The 22591-nt window shown below is 38.6% G+C and overlaps 1 protein-coding gene across 2 annotated transcripts in view; it reads right to left on the bottom strand.

The window, feature by feature from the left end:
* Positions 1-22591, bottom strand: part of prkcab (protein kinase C, alpha, b) — a 247903-nt gene that overhangs the window by 6319 nt on the left and 218993 nt on the right. For both annotated transcript variants that reach the window (XM_079815861.1, XM_079815862.1), the window contains 3 exons: positions 12254-12334; positions 2663-2770; positions 1790-1930 (listed from right to left, as the gene is read on the bottom strand). In XM_079815861.1, the coding sequence (XP_079671987.1) occupies positions 1790-1930; positions 2663-2770; positions 12254-12334 (330 nt within the window). The remainder of the gene's footprint in view (positions 1-1789; positions 1931-2662; positions 2771-12253; positions 12335-22591) is intronic.

The following is a 22591-nucleotide window of genomic DNA, read 5'->3' as shown; positions in this document are numbered from 1 at the left end:
ATTGTTTTAAATATTTTTGAATATACAATTAAGAAATGTTGGAAAGAAAACATTAAACTAAGCCACCAGTAGGTGGCAGAATGTAAACGTTGTTGTTGTGGGAATATCTAAATCTTACCCGGATACAGCAATGCTATTTTCGGTAGCTGTATTTTTATTTGATTGGCTGGTGCGTGGCAGGGCCTTCTGAACTCTATGTGGAACTCACTTGATTCCTCTAATAGCAGCGCAACTTGGTGGGCATTATCCTGGAAATTTCTCTGCGTGAGAAATACAAGGTGTGGCGTGTGAGTGTGTGAACGGGTTGAAATGCGTGTGTCTCACGCCCAATGTGTGAGACTTGAGAGCCCTGACATCACGGACGTGACCTTTCCTAAATGTGATGCCGTCACACACTGTGAAGAAACACAACACCGAAGTCGAGCATTTGTGGTTAAAAAGTAAATAAATGTTTTTGTTTTTTTTAAATACCCGAAGGTTTATCTAGATAAGACCCTATTCCTCGTCTGGGATCGTGCAGAGCCTCTGAAATCTTCCTTTGAAACTGCATTGATTTGAACCTTCAACCGTTGATTGCCATTGAAGTCCATTATGTGGAGAACAATCCTGGAATGTTTTCCTCAATAAAACTTAATTTATTTTCAACTGAAGAAAGAAATACATGAACATCTTGCATGAGATGGGGGTGAGCAAATTATCAGGAAATGTTCATTTTGAAGTGAACTAATCCTTTAAATTTCACATGAAATCAAAATACTGTATACTGCATAATATACTGTATACTGTCTGACCCTGTATACTTTCGTAATACACGTTCCTGATCTTATTATGCAGGTCATCAGTGCACATTATTCCAAAGGAAAAAAAAAGTTCAATCCATAATCCACCTGCCCTGAAATGACTTCCCCTTTTCGGCTGACATCACTGAAACCTCTTATTTCTGAACCCGTCTCCTCGATCCACCTGCCTTATATTGTCCATTTTGTACCATCCGATAATTTCTGATGGATAAGATCAACTCTCACAGCACTGTAAACTAAAACGGGGTGTGAACATTTCATATTGACGTTGAGGACAGACTGATCTTCCGTTAATGTCCTCATTGGCTGGTCAAGGCTATAAACAGTACATTGAGCTGTAACAGTGTGAGCTCTCAACCCCTTTTGTTTCATTTGGCAGCCTCCCTTTGCCAACGTTCAACTTCCTGTCAGGCACTGAATAAGTGAAAGAAAGAACATTATTCATTCATCTCAATGATCTGATACATCGCCAGACTCACAAAGTGTGTAACTGACAGTGTAGTTCCCAGCATGCTTTTCATGGGATTTAATGGGGAGGGTAAAAATGTTGAAGTATTACTTTTTCTGTTTTTGAGCAAGAGAAAAGGGAGATACTAAGTCGAGAGCTGTAGTTCTGATCACAAAAATTTACGATGATGTTTGTGAATGTTTGTTGGGACTATGGCTTCGGGAAATTCCGAATCATTGAACTATGTTGGTAACAACGGAGCCTGCGAGCATCCCCGCTTTTGGGAAACACGCTACCGATTGAAGAAAAAAAACAGAGGGCCCGACTTTAGGAAGTGGCAGCTAGCCATTGGTGGATTCGCCAGCTTATTGAGAGGATCATGTACGGCTATGACTATGACACATTATACTATTATCAAAGGACAGGAGTTATGCTGTCATATAACTGAATCATATCCTGTGAAGTCTGTGACCTGAGAAAGACAGTCATCCAACACCAAGAAAGGTGACAGACGTGCACACAACATCATATTCACACTCACCACTTTGGGTTTGAAAGGAGGCTGGATCTCTCTGTTGGCCAGCCGCTCCCAGTCAATTCTGCGGAAGAAAGCTTGTTCCTTTATATCCCTCTCACCCTCCAGACTGCAACCTAGACGCTTAGATGGATGCTTCGTCATCAGCTGTGTGTGTGTGGATGAGAAGACAGATTATTAAACCTGAGACCATTTACCTTAGACTCAATTATGAAAGAGCATCTACATGCATTCAGAAAAATATGAAGGCTAAATTTAAAGCATAAAAAATGTATTTAATAATTTATTTGACATTATAAAGAAACCTGAAGCCCTTAACTAACTAACTAACTAACTAACTAACTAACTAACTAACTAACTAACTAACTAACTAACTAACTAACTAACTAACTAACTAACTAATATTAGTGCCTTAACACTTTTTATAATGTTCATTTATAATCATTAAGAAAAATTACACTGATCAAAAGATCAAATATAAATACATTTAAAGTTTAATGATATATGAAACTATTCTACATTAACTAATGATCCACATTATAATCATGACATTAAGGGCCATTATCATAAAGTGTCATCACTGCCTTTAATGCCTTTTATATCACCACCATGAATCATATTAATTTTTATTGGCCTCATAGGGGAACATAATCAAACAGAATGGCGGAAAAGACAAATTAAATGAAATATTATTATCTTCCACCGCTGATATTTCCATGACTTGAGCTGACAGCAAATTTTAAAGTACGCCAGTTATTAATCCAAGCTGAACATTTAATTCCATCATAGCCTCTGCATTATTCTTTTCTCATTCAGTGAGCAACGGCATACAGACATGTGGAGAAATATAGGAGCTGGTGCTGATGTTTCGGAACTGACCCCTTTACAGATGGACACGGCCTCTTTGGACAGGGATTTGGGGTAGGACACATTGTGCTCCATTATGGACTGAAACAGCTCGTCCTCATCCTCGCCATCAAATGGAGGCTGTTAGAAAATGCAGTGTGATTACATTTCCATGTATGTTCTAGGATAAAAACATATCAACCAAAAAATAAACAAGAGCAAACAGAAAGTTTTATAGTTTTAATCTAAATGTTGTTAATCTTGAGAGATCACAATAAATGCATCAACCTGTTTAAATTCACACAAGCTCATTTTCTTAGTCTAAACTAACATCTTTAAACATGGCAACAGTCTATTGTCATATTTACAGTTACCCAGCAGGCACAGGATGTGGACTGGATGTCAGATGTTGGATTTTGGTTGAAAATGAAAGTCAGGTTGACGTCTAAATCCAACGTTTGTTTGACGTCAAGCTCCAACGTTGGGCAGATGTCGAATTTTGGTGAAATGCATGACAGTACACTTATTACCAGGTTCACTTATTACTAACCAGATTGACTTTATTTCTGTCAGACATCTACAGCCTTTTCTTATTGAGAATTAACAGAGGTTTAAATGTTAATATTTGGTTGAAAATGTTTGGTTTAGTTGGGTAGTTGATTATATACGGAGTCAGTTCTTTGTTTAGATATCATGTTATTACTTTCACGTTATTGATTGTACAGACGTGTTTTAATCTGAGGGATTGTGCACCACAAAGTTTTAAAGATACACGCAGACATTAAAGGGGTCATGAATTGAGAAATCCATTTTTCCTTAAGCTTTTGATGTATAAAAGGTCATGGTAATATAAGAATATCCTGTACGTTTCGGAGCTGAACACTTCCTTGTTAGTCAAAGAAAAGCTTTTATTGACAGCTGGCTCAGCAAACGATCAATCTGCGAATGTGTCAGAGTGCAGTGAAACGCCGCCTTAACTGAATAAGACAAATGCCTAATTCTGTAGCCCTGCCCACCGATTCGTGCCTGGCATGTTAGATAACATAGGCTTATGTGGAGCTAAACCGGATCGAACTTCAAAGCGATAAAGCTTATGGCATGTTTCAAATATGTGTGTGTTATGCACGGTTTGCGGTTATATCCACCGATTGGGCGACCAAGTAATAAAAAATAACATTCAAATCAATTGCGGGTGGATGAGAGATAAATCATTTTGTTTGTTTGATAAGGATATTTTTCCAAGCCCTGCAACTACGCAAACTTCATAAGTTGACCAACAGTATATATTTAAAAAAAAAAAGCCAGTTCATGACCCCTTTAAAGAATCAGTGTATGAATCTCAATAACAGTAACATGTTTCATGCCGCAATGCATTCTGGGTGCATCATAAAAAACTCATCTATAGCTTCCAGAATGCATTGTGGCATTAAGCATGTCAGAACTGCTGAGATTCATATGCTGAGTATTGATGTCTAAGCGAGTCTAATAGACATATAATTACAGGCTTGCTATAATTAATAACACAAAATGGTCGTGAATCAAAAGATTAGATACTGGATTACACTAAGTGAAGATTATATATTTATGTAGGTAATATCTGATCACAGTTTCTCTTGCTGTTCTTGACATAAACACAGTTACAGCAACCAAAGAAAAACTAATGTTAAAAAGTCAAGTCAAACTACCCAACTAAATGAAACAATGATCACCATAATGGTGACTTTTAAACCAAACTATTATTTTCAATAAAACATCAACAACAAAACCTCTGTTAATCATTCTAAACATGTTTAGTGATGACATTGATAGAACATTATGCCCTAACATTCTTATAAAGTTTTGGTGGGAAGTTTCAGCAGACACAGGTCTGGACCTCTTAATAGAGGTTAGATTTTGAAGTTTGTTTGCAAGTAATAGTTTGGTTTGGTCACCATAGTGAAGGTCAGTGTTTGCTTTAGTTGGGCTCTTTGTCCTTGACTTTTTAATGTCAGGTTTTCTCAGCAAGAGAAAAGAGAAAGAGAAAATGTGATCAAGTATGTTGGCTTCTTGCTGATAATAAAGATATTATCATCATCATGTAGCAGTCTGATTTCATCTCTAGGATCAATTTTAGATGATCATAACAATTTTGGGATTCTACAGCCTTAGATCCAGCAGTTTCAATCCAAAACGTTTTGGTCCCATTTTAGGTGAAGTATTTGAAGTTTCTCCAATTCTACCACTTGTCCTTTGGCTGCAGGAGATGAGAACACATTTTTTATATTTCTTGGGTCTTCCCCTATCGTGAAACACTCGCTGTGAATGGATGCACTTAAATCTGCCGTATAAGGATGCTTTTTTTGTAGCATATCATGCATGCACACTTAAATAAGCTGATTGAACTCAAGTTCAGGTAATTCGCAAAAATCTAGCAGTGTCGATCTGTATTTTCTGAAGCTGTTTATGACCTTATGACGATAAAGTAAAACGTTTACCTAATTTACATGACCACACACTTTGTCGGCTTGTTAAGCATTATCAGTTTAAGAATGTGCATGAAAATGCACTGATTCTGCAGTACAGATTGTGCTCAAAGTCTCTTTCTCTCCCATTCTTTACAGCTGATTCTTAGCCCATCTCGAATGCTCCAGAAATACTGACAGCCGCGACCTTATCATGCTGACGGGTCATTAGCAGACACCCACAGAACCCAATACAATAGTTTCTGAAGGGGACCAATGCACATTTATATCATGAGTCCTTCTACAGTCTTTTTTGTATCCTCACAGCAGTGGGATGATATATTACATAAGGCGGAATCATTCCAGGATGGGGTGTCTAAGATAAAACCATCTAAAATGAAACACACCGACTGTAAAACAAGATTCTTCTGTTGGGTAATTGGACCTGGGAGTCAGTGAGAGAATGTAAACGACGTAACCCTGGTAACCGCTCTGGCAGAAAGTATAGATGGCACAGGAAGTATGTTTCACACAGAGGCCTGGGGAGCAGTTTGTATAAATGAATCTCACTGAAATGAACAAAGAATATTCCAGAAGAGACATATAAAGCAGCTTATTCATCAGTCCGATGCAGAGTGAAGTGTATGCATGCAAATTAAATGTCTTTATGTATGAAACCGATACTGCAATAAAAATGTTTTGGTTGTTTTTCCACAGTACCACCGCTACATTCTGTGAAATATGTGAGAATTCATATACATGTTACATAAAGTGGGTTCTACCACATACACCTTTACTTGCATTGGCATTGACACTGAAACGTACGATATTGCTGTATGTACGTATGAGCAACTTTATCATACACATTACACATTATATACACATTTTTTGTACATTGTACATTTGCCCATTACATTTTATTCTTTGGGATCTAAAATCTATCTGTAAAATGGTAAAAATATAACTATACAAATGTATTTATGACCTTAAAGATTTGTAAATATTTTACGTTTCTATATCTGTAAATATGTAATAATGTTTACATTTTAGATGTTGTCAAAGCATCCATATCGATCAAAATATCCCAAAAAGTGTGTACCTGTAAATTACTACTTAATCTTACTGTACTATAAACAATGAGATCAGGCTGGTGAAATCATAAGATATGAAAATAATAATGTAATAAAATAAAATATAAAGGTATTATATAAAAATGTACTCAAATAAATAATTTTGTTTAATAATACTAATCTCATTAGAAGCTTCCAGAGTAAAAGATGCTTCCAGATTCTTTCTTAGAATTGGAACTTGTACTAAAAGTTATGAATGCACATACTGCATAACAAAACGATCTAAGGCATCAATGCATTATTATAAGAAAAATGTATTAATGCAAAAAATTTACTATTATTTAGCTATTTTATGACACATGCAAAGATGCTATACTTTCAAAATAGTGTACCTTTTATTTTTATTATGCAATGTTTTGCCTCATAGCCTTTCTGTAATCAGCGGTAGCTGGAGAAAGCAGGCAGATGGGAGGATATAAGTGCAGGGCTTTTAATAAAGTGACAAAATAAACAAATAACCGGAGACAAAAGGAACAAAGAAACATGGAACCATTACAAACATCAACTTACAAAGCACACAAGAGAAACACATGGGTTAAACCCCGATCAGGCATAACATTATGATGTGAAGTGAAGTGAAAAACACTGATAACTCTTCATCACGGCACCTGTTAGTGGGTGGGATATATTAGGCAGCAGGGCCGTGCAGAGAGTTCTTCAGAGGCAGGGGCTCAAATGTAAAAAAGGGGCAATATGTAAATATATATATATATATTAGGGGTGTAACGGTACACAAAACTGACGGTTCGGTACGTATCTCGGTTTTGAAGTCACGTTTTACAAAATTGCGTTTTATTAATTTTTATTCAACAGTGGTTTAATAAAAAAAAAATTGTCTGTCCTTAAATGAATTCAATTATAACTAAAAGTTTCTTAAAGATAATGCTGTAAACTATATAGGGAGCCCTTACATATTGCTATTAAAGATTAACAACAGAGCCCAAACTATTAGCCTACACAGCAAAATCCCCAGTGTTAAATTAACACTCCTTAGTGTACATATGTGTCCACACTACAGGGTGTTAAAAGTAACACTTAAGAAGTGTTAAAGTTAATGAGATAATTAAGTGATTAATTAAGTGATGATTGACCATTAGTGATGAGAAACACAAGAACTACAACTTCAGCCACAGCTTTAGATGAAATCAACTGAAGATAAAAGAAGACATTAAATCTCTGAAGATCTCAGCAGAGGAGGATTAAACAACTCCACAAACAGCATTACCAGCTTCACACATTACTAACCAGACTGACTTTATTTCTGTCAGATGACTACAGAAGCGAGAATTACATTTTTGTTGATTTTGTGTTGAAACTTTTTTTAATGTCACCATCATGGTGATTAGTGTTTTCTTTAGTTGGGCAGTTTGATGACATTTTAATATTAGTATTTCTCTGGCTGCTGTAACTGAGTATGTTATGGCAAGAAAAGCAAGAGAAAACACAATCAGATGCTGTTGACTGCTCAGTGATAAGAATATGATCATTGTATAGTGATTTTAATCACTGATTTTATGGCTGAGTCTGAGCAATATACTATTAACTTTGTTTTTATTGTGATTCCAGAAAAGATTCACATTGATTTAAATCAGTAAAGCTGAATAGGTTTTAAAGCAGATTCTACACTAATCACTTGTAACTCCTGCGAGATTAACTCACACACAGACATCAAGAATCTGCCTATGAATCTCAACAATGGTGACATGCTTCATGCCTCAATGCATTCTGGGAGCCATGGATGAGTTTTGCATGATGCACCCAGAATGCATTGCGGCATGAAGCATGTCACCATTGTTGAGATTCATAGGCAGATTCTTGATGTCTGTGTGTGAGTTAATCTCGCAGGAGTTAGAAGTGCTGATTGTGTAATGTGTTATTAAACCGGAAAACAAGATTGTACACATACTAAACGTTGATCAGTTTATCTGATGAAAACACTGCTGGATCTCCTGCTGTAGAGTCACAATGCTACTATAATCCATGACTCTCAGGAGATCAGCAAATAAGGCACCATATGATGATTATAACTGTATCACCAACAACAAGCCAACATCATCTGTCATCAACTTGTCATCATCAATTTCCTCTTGCTGTTCTCACTGTAACAAACAGCTACAGCAGCCAGAAAGAAACTGCTGACAAGTCAAGGGTCAACAACCCAACTAAAGCAACACTAATCACCATAATGGTGGCGTCAAACAAAACTATTATTTTCAATAAATCATCAACATCTAAACCTCAATAAGAGCTTCTGTAGTTGTCTGACAGAAATAAAGTCAGTCTGGTTAGTAATGTGTGAAGCTGGTAATGCTGATTGTGGAGTTGTTTAATCCTCCTCTGCTGAGATCTTCAGAGATTTAATGTCTTCTTTTATCTTCAGTTGATTTCATCTAAAGCTGTGGCTGTAGTATTAGTTCTTGTGTTTCTCATCACTAATGGTCAATCATCACTTAATTAATCACTTAATTATCTCATTAACTTTAACACTTTTTAAGTGTTACTTTTAACACCCTGTAGTGTGGACACATATGCACACTGAGGAGTGTTAATTTAACACTGGGGATTTTGCTGTGTAAATTCATTTGCTATTTATTTTTAGATATAATAATCAACACTCATAAGCTTCACATAAAGCAGTTTTTGCATTAATATGTAAATCTAATTATTATTATTTTTTGATTTATTTGTTGAAATATAATCATTTAGTGGCTGTAATTTTCATGACAGGTTTATTTAAACATGCATTAAATAAACAAGACATCACTAAGAGGCTAAGTGGTATATAATGAATATATATAGGCTAATATAACGAATATATAGGCTAATATAGTGCATGTATTCAGTGAAAGAGTTAATCTCTCTAGTGAACTCACAGCTGTGGACACTGAATGACTTCTGAGGTAAATGTGATTCTACATGACATTGTTTGTTTACAAGCTGTTTTATTGTCTTTCCGCGGTTGAAACACCGATGGAGCGATTACACAACATATGATACGTTTCAGTAAGTTGTAATGTATCCTCAACATACCTTTCGATATATTCATTTCTTTAGGAAGAGATGATCGCGTTCACTCGCGCGCCGCGCGCTGCCTCTTGGAGTTGAACTGATACGCGTCTATCTGTCACGTCACATAATAGAGCTTTAAAACGGCATTTATCGTTTGAATTTCGTGATAAAATGGACTGAATACTTAATATGTTCGTGTGGGAACTCGGATTGAAGTGTGTTCCGCGCTTTAAACAAGCCGACTGTTAACTGTTATAGATTGCATTCATAACCGTTCGGTACACGCGCGCACCCTACCGAAAGCCCGAAACGTTAGTTCGTCTGTCCATGTAGTTTTCAACCGATTTATGAATAAGAACAGAAAATTACCGCTCCACTTCACATGCCCAATGGAATTTGAACTTGCTTTGCCAGATTGGTTGGTGTATATACATGACAAACGGGCATTGGTGAATTGTGTAATACTTTAAAATATATAATATATAGATTTGTAATTAAATCAACACATTAGCTCTGATTATGGTTGAAAAAAAATATTGGTTTACATTTTTCCCGTAAGGCCACATACTCTCTGAAAGGACCATATTTGGCTCGAGAGCCGCTTCCGAACAGAGGAAAATCAGCTGTCAATCAAAACGCACGCAACCCATAGCAACGCGTTATGGCAACGCCTCAACAGAAATTGTCCGACTTTTGAGCCGTTCGTTACTATTGTATACATTGTCATCAATGTCATGTTATAATAATCACATTTATTTAGTTTTATTGACCACGATATTATCATTGATATTTGTCTGAGAGGGGCACTTTTCATTCATTTTGAAAAAGGGCAGGGGCTCGAGCACCCAAAGCCCCCCCCTCTGCACGTGCCTGTTAGGCAGCAAGTGAACATTTTGTTCTCAAAGTTGATGTGTTAGAAGCAGGAAAAATGGGCAAGCGTAAGGATTTGAGCGAGTTTGACAAGGGCCAAATTGTGATGGCTAGACGACTGGGTCAGAGCATCTCCAAAACTGCAGCTCTTGTGGGCTGTTCCCGGTCTGCAGTGTCAGTCTCTATCAAAAGTGCTCCAAGGAAGGAACCGGCGACAGGGTCATGGGCGGGCAACTTGGCCAAGGCTTCTTAATGCACGTGGGGAGCGAAGGCTGGCCCGTGTGGTCCGATCAAACAGACGAGCTACTGTACCTCAAATTGCTCAAGAAGTTAATGCTGGTTCTGATAGAAATGTGTCAGAATACACAGTGTATCACAGTTTGTTGCATATGGGGCTGCATAGCCGAGACCAGTCAGGGTGCCTATTCTGACCCCTGTCCACCGCCGAAAGCACCATCAGTGGGCACGTGAGCATCAGAACTGGACCATGGAGGAAGGCGGCCTGGTCTGATGAATCACGTTTTCTTTTACATCACATGGATGGCCGGGTGCGTGTGCATCGCTTACCTGGGGAACACATGGCACCAGGATGCACTATGGGAAGAAGGCAAGCCGGAAAAGGAAGTGTGATTCTTTGGGCAATGTTCTGCTGGGAAAGCTTGGGTCCTGCCATCCATGTGGATGTTACTTTGACACGTACCACCTACCAAAGCATTGTTGCAGACCATGTACAGCCTTTCATGGAAACGGTATTCCCTGGTGGCTGTGTCTCTTTCAGCAGGATAGTACGCCCTGCCACAAAGCAAAAATGGTTCAGGAATGGTTTGAGGAGCACAACAACGAGTTTGAGGTGTTGACTTGGCCTCCAAATTCTCCAGATCTCAATCCAATCGAGCATCTGTGGGATGTGCTGAACAAACAAGTCTGATCCATGGAGGCCCCACCTCACAACTTACAGGACTTAAAAGATCTGCTGCTAACATCTTGGTGCCAGATACCACAGCACACCTTCAGGGGTCTAGTGCAGTCCATGCTTCGGCGGGTCAGGGCTGTTTTGGCGGCAAAAGGGGGACCAACACAAATAATGTTATGCCTGATCAGTGTATATACAGAAGGGGCAACAAGCTTAAAGGGTTACTTCAGCTATTCTCTAACAACTGAACGAAATTATTTTATTACTATGAAAATCAAAACGACGGTGGGGGTGGTGTCATGGTGGGCAAGTGATAGCCAGTGGCTGTGGCTTTAGGAGTGGCCTCGTTGCGCAGTGAAGCAAGTGCATTCTGGGAGTTGTTGTCTTTCATCCACATGAGACAAAAATACATTTTCTGTGTTTTCTCAGTCTAGAAGGCACCAAAATCAAAAATAATTTCACATTTCTACTACATAAATGACCCAGTTTAAATACACATTCATCTTCCCAGCGCTGAAGTACCCCTTTAAAAAGCTAACGAGCTAACAAGACACACCCGGGGAAAACAATCAGGGGGAAAAACTACAAACTGACCACAAGAAGGCACCTGGGATGGAAAACAGGAAGTATGACAAACACAGAGAACGTATGACACTTTCTTTGCAAGTACACTGCTGTAAAAGCACTTTTTACAAAGATTTGAAAATAACAGTGTCACAAATACTGCCCACTAAATTTAACCCTTAGCTACATGAATGGTTCGCCAATCATTATTACATATTTCAGAATCACTGAAAGAAAGAAAGTCACCATTTTTGTGTCACCAGTCACCAGTGTTTGCTTTAGTTTATAATGAATATATTAAAGAATACTAAGAAGGTTGATGTCTAGGGGGAAGGTAGTGAAAAACATCCCGGGTTGATAAAGACCCGAGGTATGCGTTTAAGGGTTAATGTGTATTGAACACAGAAGGTAAAAAAACAAAATTACTAAATTGTGCAGGACATAAATATAACATAAAAATGCACTTCTTGATCCATCAGAAGCACTTTGTGCAAACCAAAGTCTCAATTCTTTCCCTGTTGCTCGGAGACCGTGTGTTGTGCAGCAAGTCATTTTCTTGTGTGGCGTTGGCTGATCACAGCAGGGCTGCAATCACAGGTATTCAAAGCTGCTCTAAAAAGCCCCGCTGTCTGACTCATTTGAGTACTACAGAGAATAATAAATGATTCGCAAGAACTTTTCGTGCATGTCCACCTACCTGCCCAGCCAGCATCTCGTAGAGGAGCACGCCATACGCCCACCAGTCCACTGATTTACCGTACGGCTGATAGGCGATTATCTGTGGAAGAAGAGGAAATGAATGTGCATCACTTTTCTGTCCAGTCATTGTGGCTCTTGGGAAACACTATTCAATCTCCAATCATTTGTCAAGAGCACAACACACAATTTAATACGGCTCAAGGGTCTCACTCTGCCATTTGCTGTAATAATTGCTTTTTTCCCCTCACCATTCCATTTACACCCACATATTCAGCACACACACACTAATGAGTGTGTATAATCACAGGGGGAGTTAATGAGGGCTTTGTTAAGCATAGAGACTGTATGTTTCATGTCACACTCTTCCTCCTCATGTGAGCTTTAGAAACGATTGCGTAGTTGTGCCACTTTCCACAAATAGAGAACAAATTGGTGGCCCATTACTTTTACAAAAGCAACGTCACTTATGCCATATTGTTTAAAGAGAGAAATATTAGATGTTACATAAATTAGCATAGTATGAAACGTAGCTAGTTTCAAATGCACTAAATGCACTGAAACCCCTTTGCATTGCATCATAAAACAATCATTTTGATATAAATTAGGGGAAAATACATTTTTTTGTCCAATTTCTTAACCTATTTTTATCATGTTGCTGTCTTAAATTTCTATTTTTTAAGTCACTGCAACTTAAATTACACTTAACTGGTGTAAAATAATGAGTTGAATCTTGTATAACTTATAAAAAAGAGGATTTGAAGCAATGTATTGATCATATACTGTATGTATATATATATATATATATTTTCTACAGCATGATGGGAAGACAAGAAAATATTCTCTTTTTTTGTCTAATATAATGTAGTGTAAGCACAAACATTCAACCCTAAAATTAGCTAAATTATTATGAGAAAAATGTCTAAACAATATAATATTATAATATTTTTCTTTAACTCTAAAACTACTATTTTAACTCTTGAACTTGTCCATTGTTGAAAATGTTTTCCGTTGTTTAACTAGCAAAAGTGGATTCAAGGGCCCAAGGTATATATAAAACACTTTTTTACTGCTAAGGACAAAGTAAATTGATCATACAATACATTTTACAAAGAGGTATTTAAGTGCCACATGACCTCAGAGAAGTGAACCGCTGCTACACGGTTGCTCAAACAGGCTTTAGATAAAAAAATATCATAAAATGATAATTGATGAGCGTTTGAGTGACACACTGGCTGTTTTGGTGAGGAACAGGAAGCTCTTGAGTGTCTGATACACTCGGTATGGTCACACTGTTCGTCTACAGACATTGTGCCGACTGTCTACCGGCATCCACATCAACGGCCTGACCTTAGAAGTCCTCATACACAACACAAACACACAGATAAACAGATGAATACATAATACAGGCAGATTAATACAACTGCTGTTGTTTCACATCGCTATAAGCTCATGTTTTTTTCCCCATATAATACAATAGGATACTACTTAGTAAAAAATGGCCTAGTTTCTCGCTGGGCATCTGTCTAAATAGCCAGAGGGTCTGCAGTAAAAACAGTCAATACTGTATATAAATGGAAGAATAGGTGGATCTCGCTTCAGGATTGTGACTAAACAAGAGCCCTGGTTTGGTTTCCTCATTTTTGTCTGTCCTGGCCAATTTATGTAGACGTCTATTTAGTCTAAAAATAGTAGTTTTATTATTTGTTACGCAACCCCACTATGACAAACTGTCACATGTTCCCACATATTGAGCTGTGGTTGTCATGCAAGCGACGTTGGATCAGTCTCGTCATTTTCCCCTCTTTTTCCACATCATCTCTCTCTACCATCCACTGTCAATAAAATAGCAGAAAGCATGCAGTTGAGCGTAGCTGTTGATGAGGTCTTCTCCAGCTCCTGTTTCCAAGAGCAAACGCAAACTATTGATCTATTCATGGGGTTACAATTGTTTTTAGAACAGGAAGGTCAATATATCTGATTGTTTCTTCATTATCATTTGTCTAACGTCAGGACGTCCAATAAACAGTGTGAGATTTGGAAGCACTGACAATACAATGAGCGCAGAGAATAGAAATCCTTGACGTGCCACGGTACATGAATTTGGGTAAGTTAGCACAAGACATCATCATTGCACTATGCTACCACCAAAATACTTTTTTAAAATCCACTTTTGAAGTCTGAAGAACTAGACATCTGCTGATCATACCAGTCATCTAGAGAACCATATGTGCAAAAATTAAAAACGTCATAGTGTTTCCAAAAATACACTCCCATCTGCAGTAACATAACGGCTGTGTGTGATGGCTGCGGGTCTGAATAAAGTCGGGAGAGATGAAGAGGTGGGCTGTTTCTGGATGAATTAACGAGTCTGTCAGGACACAGACGTGCTGTAGTTTCTAATGGAGATGCTGAGATGCTCCGGTCAAACTGACCTTCTTTTTACATTCAGAATACGCACTAGACCGTGACGACACACTGGTGGCAGGGCAGCATTTTCAGCTGTGTGTGTGTTCTCTCTGCAATCTTTAGCATTAAAGTTTCAGTATCAATGTGTGAGTTAAAGGGAATCATTCACTTTATAGCTGAATTGATGGCTCAATCAGACTGAAAGGCGTCATGTCAACACCTCAATCAGTCAGACTGAGGCCTAGTCCACACGTACACGGGTATTTTTATAACCAGAGTTTTTCCTCCGTTTTAAAAAACAATCGCGTCCACACAAGCACGGTTTAAAAAAATCTCTGTCCACATGAAAACGCAAAACCACGCTATGATTGGCGGCCTGGTTTCCACATGGGTCCCATCCACGGCACAGATGCACTGAGGGATGCCATGGGCTTCTACAAGTTCCTTTACTTTGGACTCAGTGACAGGTATATACACAGGGGCAGGCCCAAGTGGACTGTCATAGCTTCACACACTTGCCTTACTATATTGTATTATTGCATTCTAGCGCCTCTGTTCTGAAAATACAATGAGATAGCTACGCATGTATCTGTATACACACACTTCGACTTCACAAGTCGAAATCTCCCGTTTCACCATCTACACGACAACGCTGCAAATGGAGTTTCTAAAAATCTTCACCCTGGACAGAGTTTTCAAAAAAGTCCGGTTTCAGTAACCGGATACTGCGTTTGCGTGTGGATGAACAGCCAAACCGCGTAGAAAAAGCTGCAGTTTTGAAAATACCTATGTTCGTGTGGACAGGGCCTGAGCTTGATACGATAGAAAGGGAAGGTGCGGAATCTGTTTAAAGGGTCATAACACACACAGTTTCTGCCAGTTTCATGTTAATCTTGAGTACCTATAGAGTAGTATTGCATCCATCATATCTCCCAAGAGTCTTTACTTTTATCATATTTATAAAATACGCTGTACCCAGTGGCGTAGCAAGTCAGTCCCGGGCCCATATGCAAAATAAATTGTACGGGCCCCCCTAACCCCGCCCCCCAAGTACATTGAAGAGATATTTATAGAAGTTCATGGACCGTTCATGATTAGCCTCAGTGGCGTAACGTTAACCTAGTAATGACGGACCCCGGTGCAGCCACAAATATCATATCTATAGGCCTACTGTTATTAAGACATATATTCGAGAAATGTATTAAAAACAGAAAGACGCTATAATTTCAGCCTTACTCAGAGGCCGCAGAAACAGGCCAGTTACGCACGTCAATCCATTCCTGATGATCTTGGTTTGCTTCTTATTTATTAAATTTAAAAGCAATTACTTGATGAAACATAGATCAAAATTAAAATACAATTTATACAAAACGAAATTCACTTTAAAGAGCACCTATCATGGCATTTAAAATATTCCAAATATTGTTTTAGAAGTCCCCAACAACAGTTTTGCATGCATGCAATGACAAAAAAGACTTTAGTTTTCTTATAATATGCATTTATTTTTACCTGTTTTGACAGCGATTCTCAAATGATTCCTTTAGTGATTCACTTTTCAAAACCCCGCCTTTACGTGACGCTAATCTGCGGTGATTGGTCCGATGACCCAGTCAGTTGTGATTGGTATAGTCTGTGCAGATATTCTCGGAAACGGAACGCCCATCAAAGTCTTATAATGACAGTAATTTGTTAATATGTGTCAGGAGTTATGAATATGAAAACCGCGTCGGTACTGTTTGATTGTAATATGAGCCTCAGCTGATCTCATTCATAAAAAAACTCCTCTATTCTCCTCACGAAGACTCGCGACAAATCAACATCCCTCAGGGCTTTTAGTTCAAAAGTGTGCAGATGAGGAGACATATTGATAGATTCTCATATGTCTGTGTCAAATTTCTAAACAGAGGAGTATTTTTTATTCAATACTTCCTCAAAATGGGCAGTTATAGCCTAATCATGAGCGATTGAGTCTCTTATGTGTTGTTTTCAATTCATACTGGCAGCCGGAGGGCGCTCTGTGCACATGTAGTCCATGTATGGTACAGACAGACGAAGAAGAACCATGTGCCATAATAGAAGTCCATAATAAAAGCTTCCTGAGATCGCGAAACATACATTTGACGACTAATAAACACACAATCGCGACGATGTATGGTTTGTCTTCAAGCCACTTAGTCTTCAAATGCTCATCCTTGGGCAGATGAAAGAAGTTTGCTTTTGAGTGGCACTTCAGAACACAGCGTCTCGTGGCCATGATGTTTTCTAGTTTTCACTGGCGTCTTGGAGCGCAATAAGTGGGCGTATCGTATTCAAATAACTTGACAAGTTGACGTCATCTAGTCAGAGAAAAAGCTTCGGTCTTCTAACGATTCTTAAAAATGACTCCGAGTCGACTCTTACTTTTGAAAGAAAATAACTATATATACGGTGCACTGTCATATTTCAAACTATCACAGGATGTTTTTGTTCACTTAGATCTATGTTACACACTACATGAAAGGTAAATTTCAAAATTCCATGATAGGTGCTCTTTAAAGAAAGACTTTCTACAAAACAATACTCAATGGTCAAAATCATGTCTGACCCCACTCCATGTCTCCAGACATTTTGCACATCTCATAATAACATAATAATTTTGCACATCTCGTAAGATGAGCTTACTCATCTTACTCATGCTACTCCCTTTTCATAAACAACATATAAAATAAAAAAAATTATATCATAGGCTAATATTTAAACATAGCTTAAATATGAAACTAAATAGGCTACGTTTTCTTTAACCCTTTTTCCGACAAAGGCGCCGGCACATTTTTTCCTTTATGACAGCGGAAACAACTAACAACACTCCGTCATTTTTAGCCATATAGATAAGTTCAAGACATAATTATAAACTATTAACTGTCTACTTTTATTTGTGTAAATTCAGAATAACAACAAATGCCGTGGATTCAGGGAACAGATTATTTTGCATGCACTCCCCTCCAAACGCTGTCTTCATTTCAAAAAGTATTTTGTTTATTAAACGCAAAGTTTTTAATTTCAAAAGCATTTCTAAATTTAGTTCATATTTCCAACAAACGAAATTCCAAGCCAAAATAACGAAATGGTAAAAAAAAAAAAAAACATTTGAGCTGCCACCAAGCAAATTCAAACATTTCGCCCTTCTCTCCCAACGCGTTGACTACAACCCGACAGGGGAACGGTAATTAACAAAATGTTCTAAATAAATATGCACATAAAAGCATATTTTGTACACATCACTATACGACATGTCCAGGAGAAAATATCATCATCCTGTGATAGAGTTGTTCTCAACAATAAAAAAACTGGCCAGATCTTGAACTGTTTTCATCCCAGAGATTTGTCTTTGAAAGGCTGCACGGAATGCGATCAATTGTTGTGGAAGGGCTGGAGACAAGTCTTTGTTAAATCTCTCCACTAATCTCTGTTCCCTTTCGTATATATCGCGTTCTTCTCCTCAGTTGCAAGTATGTGTGGCTGAACAAATCGGCAACTGATCGCAAAGCTGAAAATTGCAGACTTAGCTGGGAAATTATGATGTCTAGCCGCCTCTCACAATGTGTTTTCTTTTTTTTGGCGCGGAGATGCAGTCATATATAAAAATGACAGAGTAGTTCTACTGCAGTCGAGGGATGCGCGGAGTTAAAGAGTCACACACACACACACACACACACACACACACACACACACACACACACACACACACACACACACACACACACACACACACACGCAAACACACACACACACAATACACACACACAAACTTTCGATTCACTATACGTTGGTGTTGTTCACATTATATGCACTTATGCGCCAATAGCCAGCAAAACACACACATTTGATGCAGTTTCACTCACCGCCTGCGGTTTCCACTCATGACCAGGAACAAACACACACACTTGCAGAACTCCGGAAAAACAAACTGCAGAAACGCACTTCTTGAGTGACATTGTTGATTTTGTGTTCTAAAAACAAAATGACAGCGCCATCGACGGCTTCCGTAACCCAAACAAAGCTTGTTGATGGAAGCTCTTGCTTTTGCTCTGGTTGATGTGTGTGTGTGTGTGTGTGTGCTCATCCGGGAGAAGTGCCCATATAAGGAATTCCTCCCTTTATGATGTCATACAGGGCCATACTCGGGAAAAAAAAAACATTCCGAAACTTGTTTGAATCCTGAAGGAGTGTATTTAGCACTGAAATACTCTGTCATATGTCCAACTCGTTTTTTGAAATGTTGTCCATGTTTAGCATGAGAATCAACTATTTAACAGTGTAAATAAGAAAATTTTAGGCATGCAAATACCTAGTGCACATAATGTGCATGTGTATTGAATGTTTCCCAGACTCTTCTGTTTAAATGATTATCAGGGTCACTGATCAGACATGAGGAAATCAATAGGTGAGGAATTAGATGAAGCAGGGAGCTTTCATGACACACGGACTGAAGACATCAGGACGACTCGTGAAAGAACACAAAGAGCAAACACACACACACGCACGCACGCACGCACGCACGCACGCACGCACGCACGCACGCACGCACGCACGCACGCACGCACGCACGCACGCACGCACGCACACACACACACACACACACACACACACACACACACACACACACACACACACACACACACACACACACACACACACACACAAAGCTAAAAGCTATCACTGAGCTATAAGAATCCTGCCAGGAATACATCATGTTTATGTTTGCTTTCACTCTTCCCACCTACAATATGCTTTTCACACTGCGCATCTCCTTTGTGTCCCAACGCTGGAAAGAGAGCATTATGTTCCTACTACCCACACTCCTCTGCTGCTTGAGCACACACACACACACACACACACATACTCACACACACACACACACACACACACACGTGCATGTTCGATTTTCATGTTTTATGGGACTCTCCATAGACGTAATGGTTTTATACTGTACAAACTGTTTCTTCTCTCCCCTTACACTAACCTGACACCTAAACCTACCCAACACACACACACACACACACACACACACAATGTCAAGCTGCCTCAGTGAAAATGTCACAGTGCTAATCTACAGGTCAATGTCACTGTGTGCTTTGCAAAAGAGAGCAATTTAAAATGTGGCGCTTAGTGAATGGTGTGGCCATGTATGTGACACACAAAACTGTGACTCAAAAAACACACTCTTTTTTTTTCAGATTTAACAACAAAAATATTTCTAAATTTAGCAACAAAAGATGCAAGAGGTTTCAGTTGTTACATTTGTTTAAATATGAAAATAAACAGCTCCATATGTGTGGCTTTTCTGACATTGTTAACTTGCTCAGTAGCTCACCTGGTACAGTATTGCATGTGCACCCTGAAGAGCTCCTGTGTCCTGTGAGTCCTGTGAACCCCAAGCTAAAATTGTTGCTTCAGAAAATGTGTTTTTATCTCACATTTGCTTTGGTTAACACTGTCCATTAGTTTAGTGTAGGTGGTACATTATGTTCATATGTGATAGCACTACTCATTGAACATTTAATGTCTGAATCAACCAACAAAGTACAATTTGACCAGATTCACGTTTATTTGCAAATATCTTTGAAACCGTTAGCCCGATTGTTGAGACGAAACCACCGTAGGAAAATCGGAATTATAGTGGGTTGACTAACTGTTTTAGGCCAAATGTCAAAAATGTGATAGTAAGTGGCAAAAAATGCAATCAAAGTCCTGTGTGGGTTATTTTTTGTATGCTCATAAATACAAATATTTTCACCAAATTTGACACGCTTATGTATGGGGGCACTCTGAGGACACACAAAAAAGGGGTGTGACTGTGCCACTTGGTGGTACTATAATTGAACAAAACATGAAATTGGCTCTATACAACTCAATGTATTTATGTGGGGTTTCAACCTTTTTGCTTAAAATCGTCTCCAAATGTGTTTACAAATTTTTTCAGATTGTCTGCTGCTTTATTCCTTTGCTTCTGTTGTGCTTGGCCCCGATAATTGCTGCTTGCAGCTATATTTTATACTGTTTTTATTTCTATGTTAAATTTGTGGAAAGGAGCTCAATTAGGAGCTCACACACAGCCTCAGTCAGAAGCTCTGGAACCCTAACCCTAACCCTAACCCTAAGGTCTGAAGAGACTCCAGTCAGTTGAGTTTGTTTGTTACAGTGCTTGTTACAAGGCTTGTTACAGGGCTTGTTACAGGGCTTGGCTTGCTCAGTTGGGGACACATTACATTTTCAACTAAATATCCAAATAAATTTAATTACTAAACTAAATTAAATACATCAAATAAATTACTGATCTGCCCACATTGTCACTACGATAATTGAAATGAGCTAGATGACATCAACATTTTCTCCAGAGCGGCTGTACGGCCGAATCAAATTCTGTTGCATTATCTTCCTGTTTGTGAGCTTTTGAAACAATCTGCATTGTAAAAAGCGCTACATAAATAAAGTTGACTTGACTTGTATATTGTTGTCTTTCAACGCATTTGATAATTCATACTCAGAAAGTAGAACTGACCCACTGAGCAAAGCTATGTCCAAAAGACGTCTTTTCAATGTCTTTGCCCCAGAGGCGTACATTGAAAAGACGTCCACTGAGGAGCCAGAATGAACGTTTTTATGACGTCTGTGTTCTGCACGTCCGATATAAACGTTCATGGAACCTCAAGGTTAAAAACTAGTAATGTGCTCATTGTGGACATGTTTTCCATTTGTAATTGCAAAGCAACTCACAGAGAGTGTGTGTTTGTCCAGAAATCATGAAAATAAAAGAAACTTCGCTCACACCTTTAGACACTTTAGACAACTTAGCATCTGTAATTCACACATCTTTGGATCGTGAGAGAATCGTGGGATTCAATCCAGGATCTTCTTGCTGTGAGGAGACAGTGTTTCCCACTGAGACACTGGTGCTGCCCTTAATCACAGACATAAGACACACTTTGACTATTTCTGTCAGACGTCTACAGAAGCTCTTACTGAGAATTAACATTTTACCTCTTACTGAGGTTTAGATGTTGATGTTTATGTTTCATTTGAAGTCACCATTGTGGTGGGAAGCGTTTGCTTTAGTTGGGCTCTTGGTCCCCGTATTTTTGTTAGCTTTTCTTTGGATGTTATAACTGTGTGTGTGTGTGTGAGAAACACAATAGTTATGACTGAGAAAGCAAAGATAAAGTGACTTCAGGTGTTGTCAGCTCAGAAGTCTAGAATCTGATGTTGTGTTTATGAGTTTTGTGTTCTTGTTTGGCAGATAATCATTTATTTATAGGGACCAGTAGCAATAAAATAATCACTTATCAGTTATCCAATAATCAGTTATTGGTGCCAATACAGTAGATTCACAAGGTTATAGCGGCTTTAAACAAATGACTATTGTTCCAAACAAGAACACAAAACTTAAGACACAAACAACATTAGCTGCTTGCTTTCTGATGATTTAGTCGTCAACAAGGAGCTGACAATACCTGAGGTCCCTTTATCTTTGCTTTCTCAGCCACAACAATTGTGTTTCACACACACAGTTACAGCTGCCAAAGAAAGACTAACACAACTACGGGAACCAAGAGCCCAACTAAAGCAATCGCTTCCCACCACAATGGTGCCTTCAAATAAAACATAAACATCAACATCTAAACCTCTGTTAATTCTCAGTAAGAGCTTCTGTAGACGTCTGACAGAAATAGTCAAGGTGTGTCTTATGTCTGTGATTAAGGGCAGCTCCAGTGTCTCAGTGGGTCTCCTCACAGCAAGAAGATCCTGGATTGAATCCCACGATTCTCTCATGATCCAAAGATGTGTGAATTACAGATGCTAAGTTGTCTAAAGTGTCTAAAGGTGTGCTAAGTTTCTTTTATTTTCATGATTTCTGGACAAACACACACTGTCTGTGAGTTGCTTTGCAATT

The sequence above is a fragment of the Gobio gobio genome (genome assembly GCF_949357685.1).
Source record: "Gobio gobio genome assembly, chromosome: 1".
Taxonomy (NCBI): domain Eukaryota; kingdom Metazoa; phylum Chordata; class Actinopteri; order Cypriniformes; family Gobionidae; genus Gobio; species Gobio gobio.
This window is presented reverse-complemented; position numbering and strand designations above follow the sequence as displayed.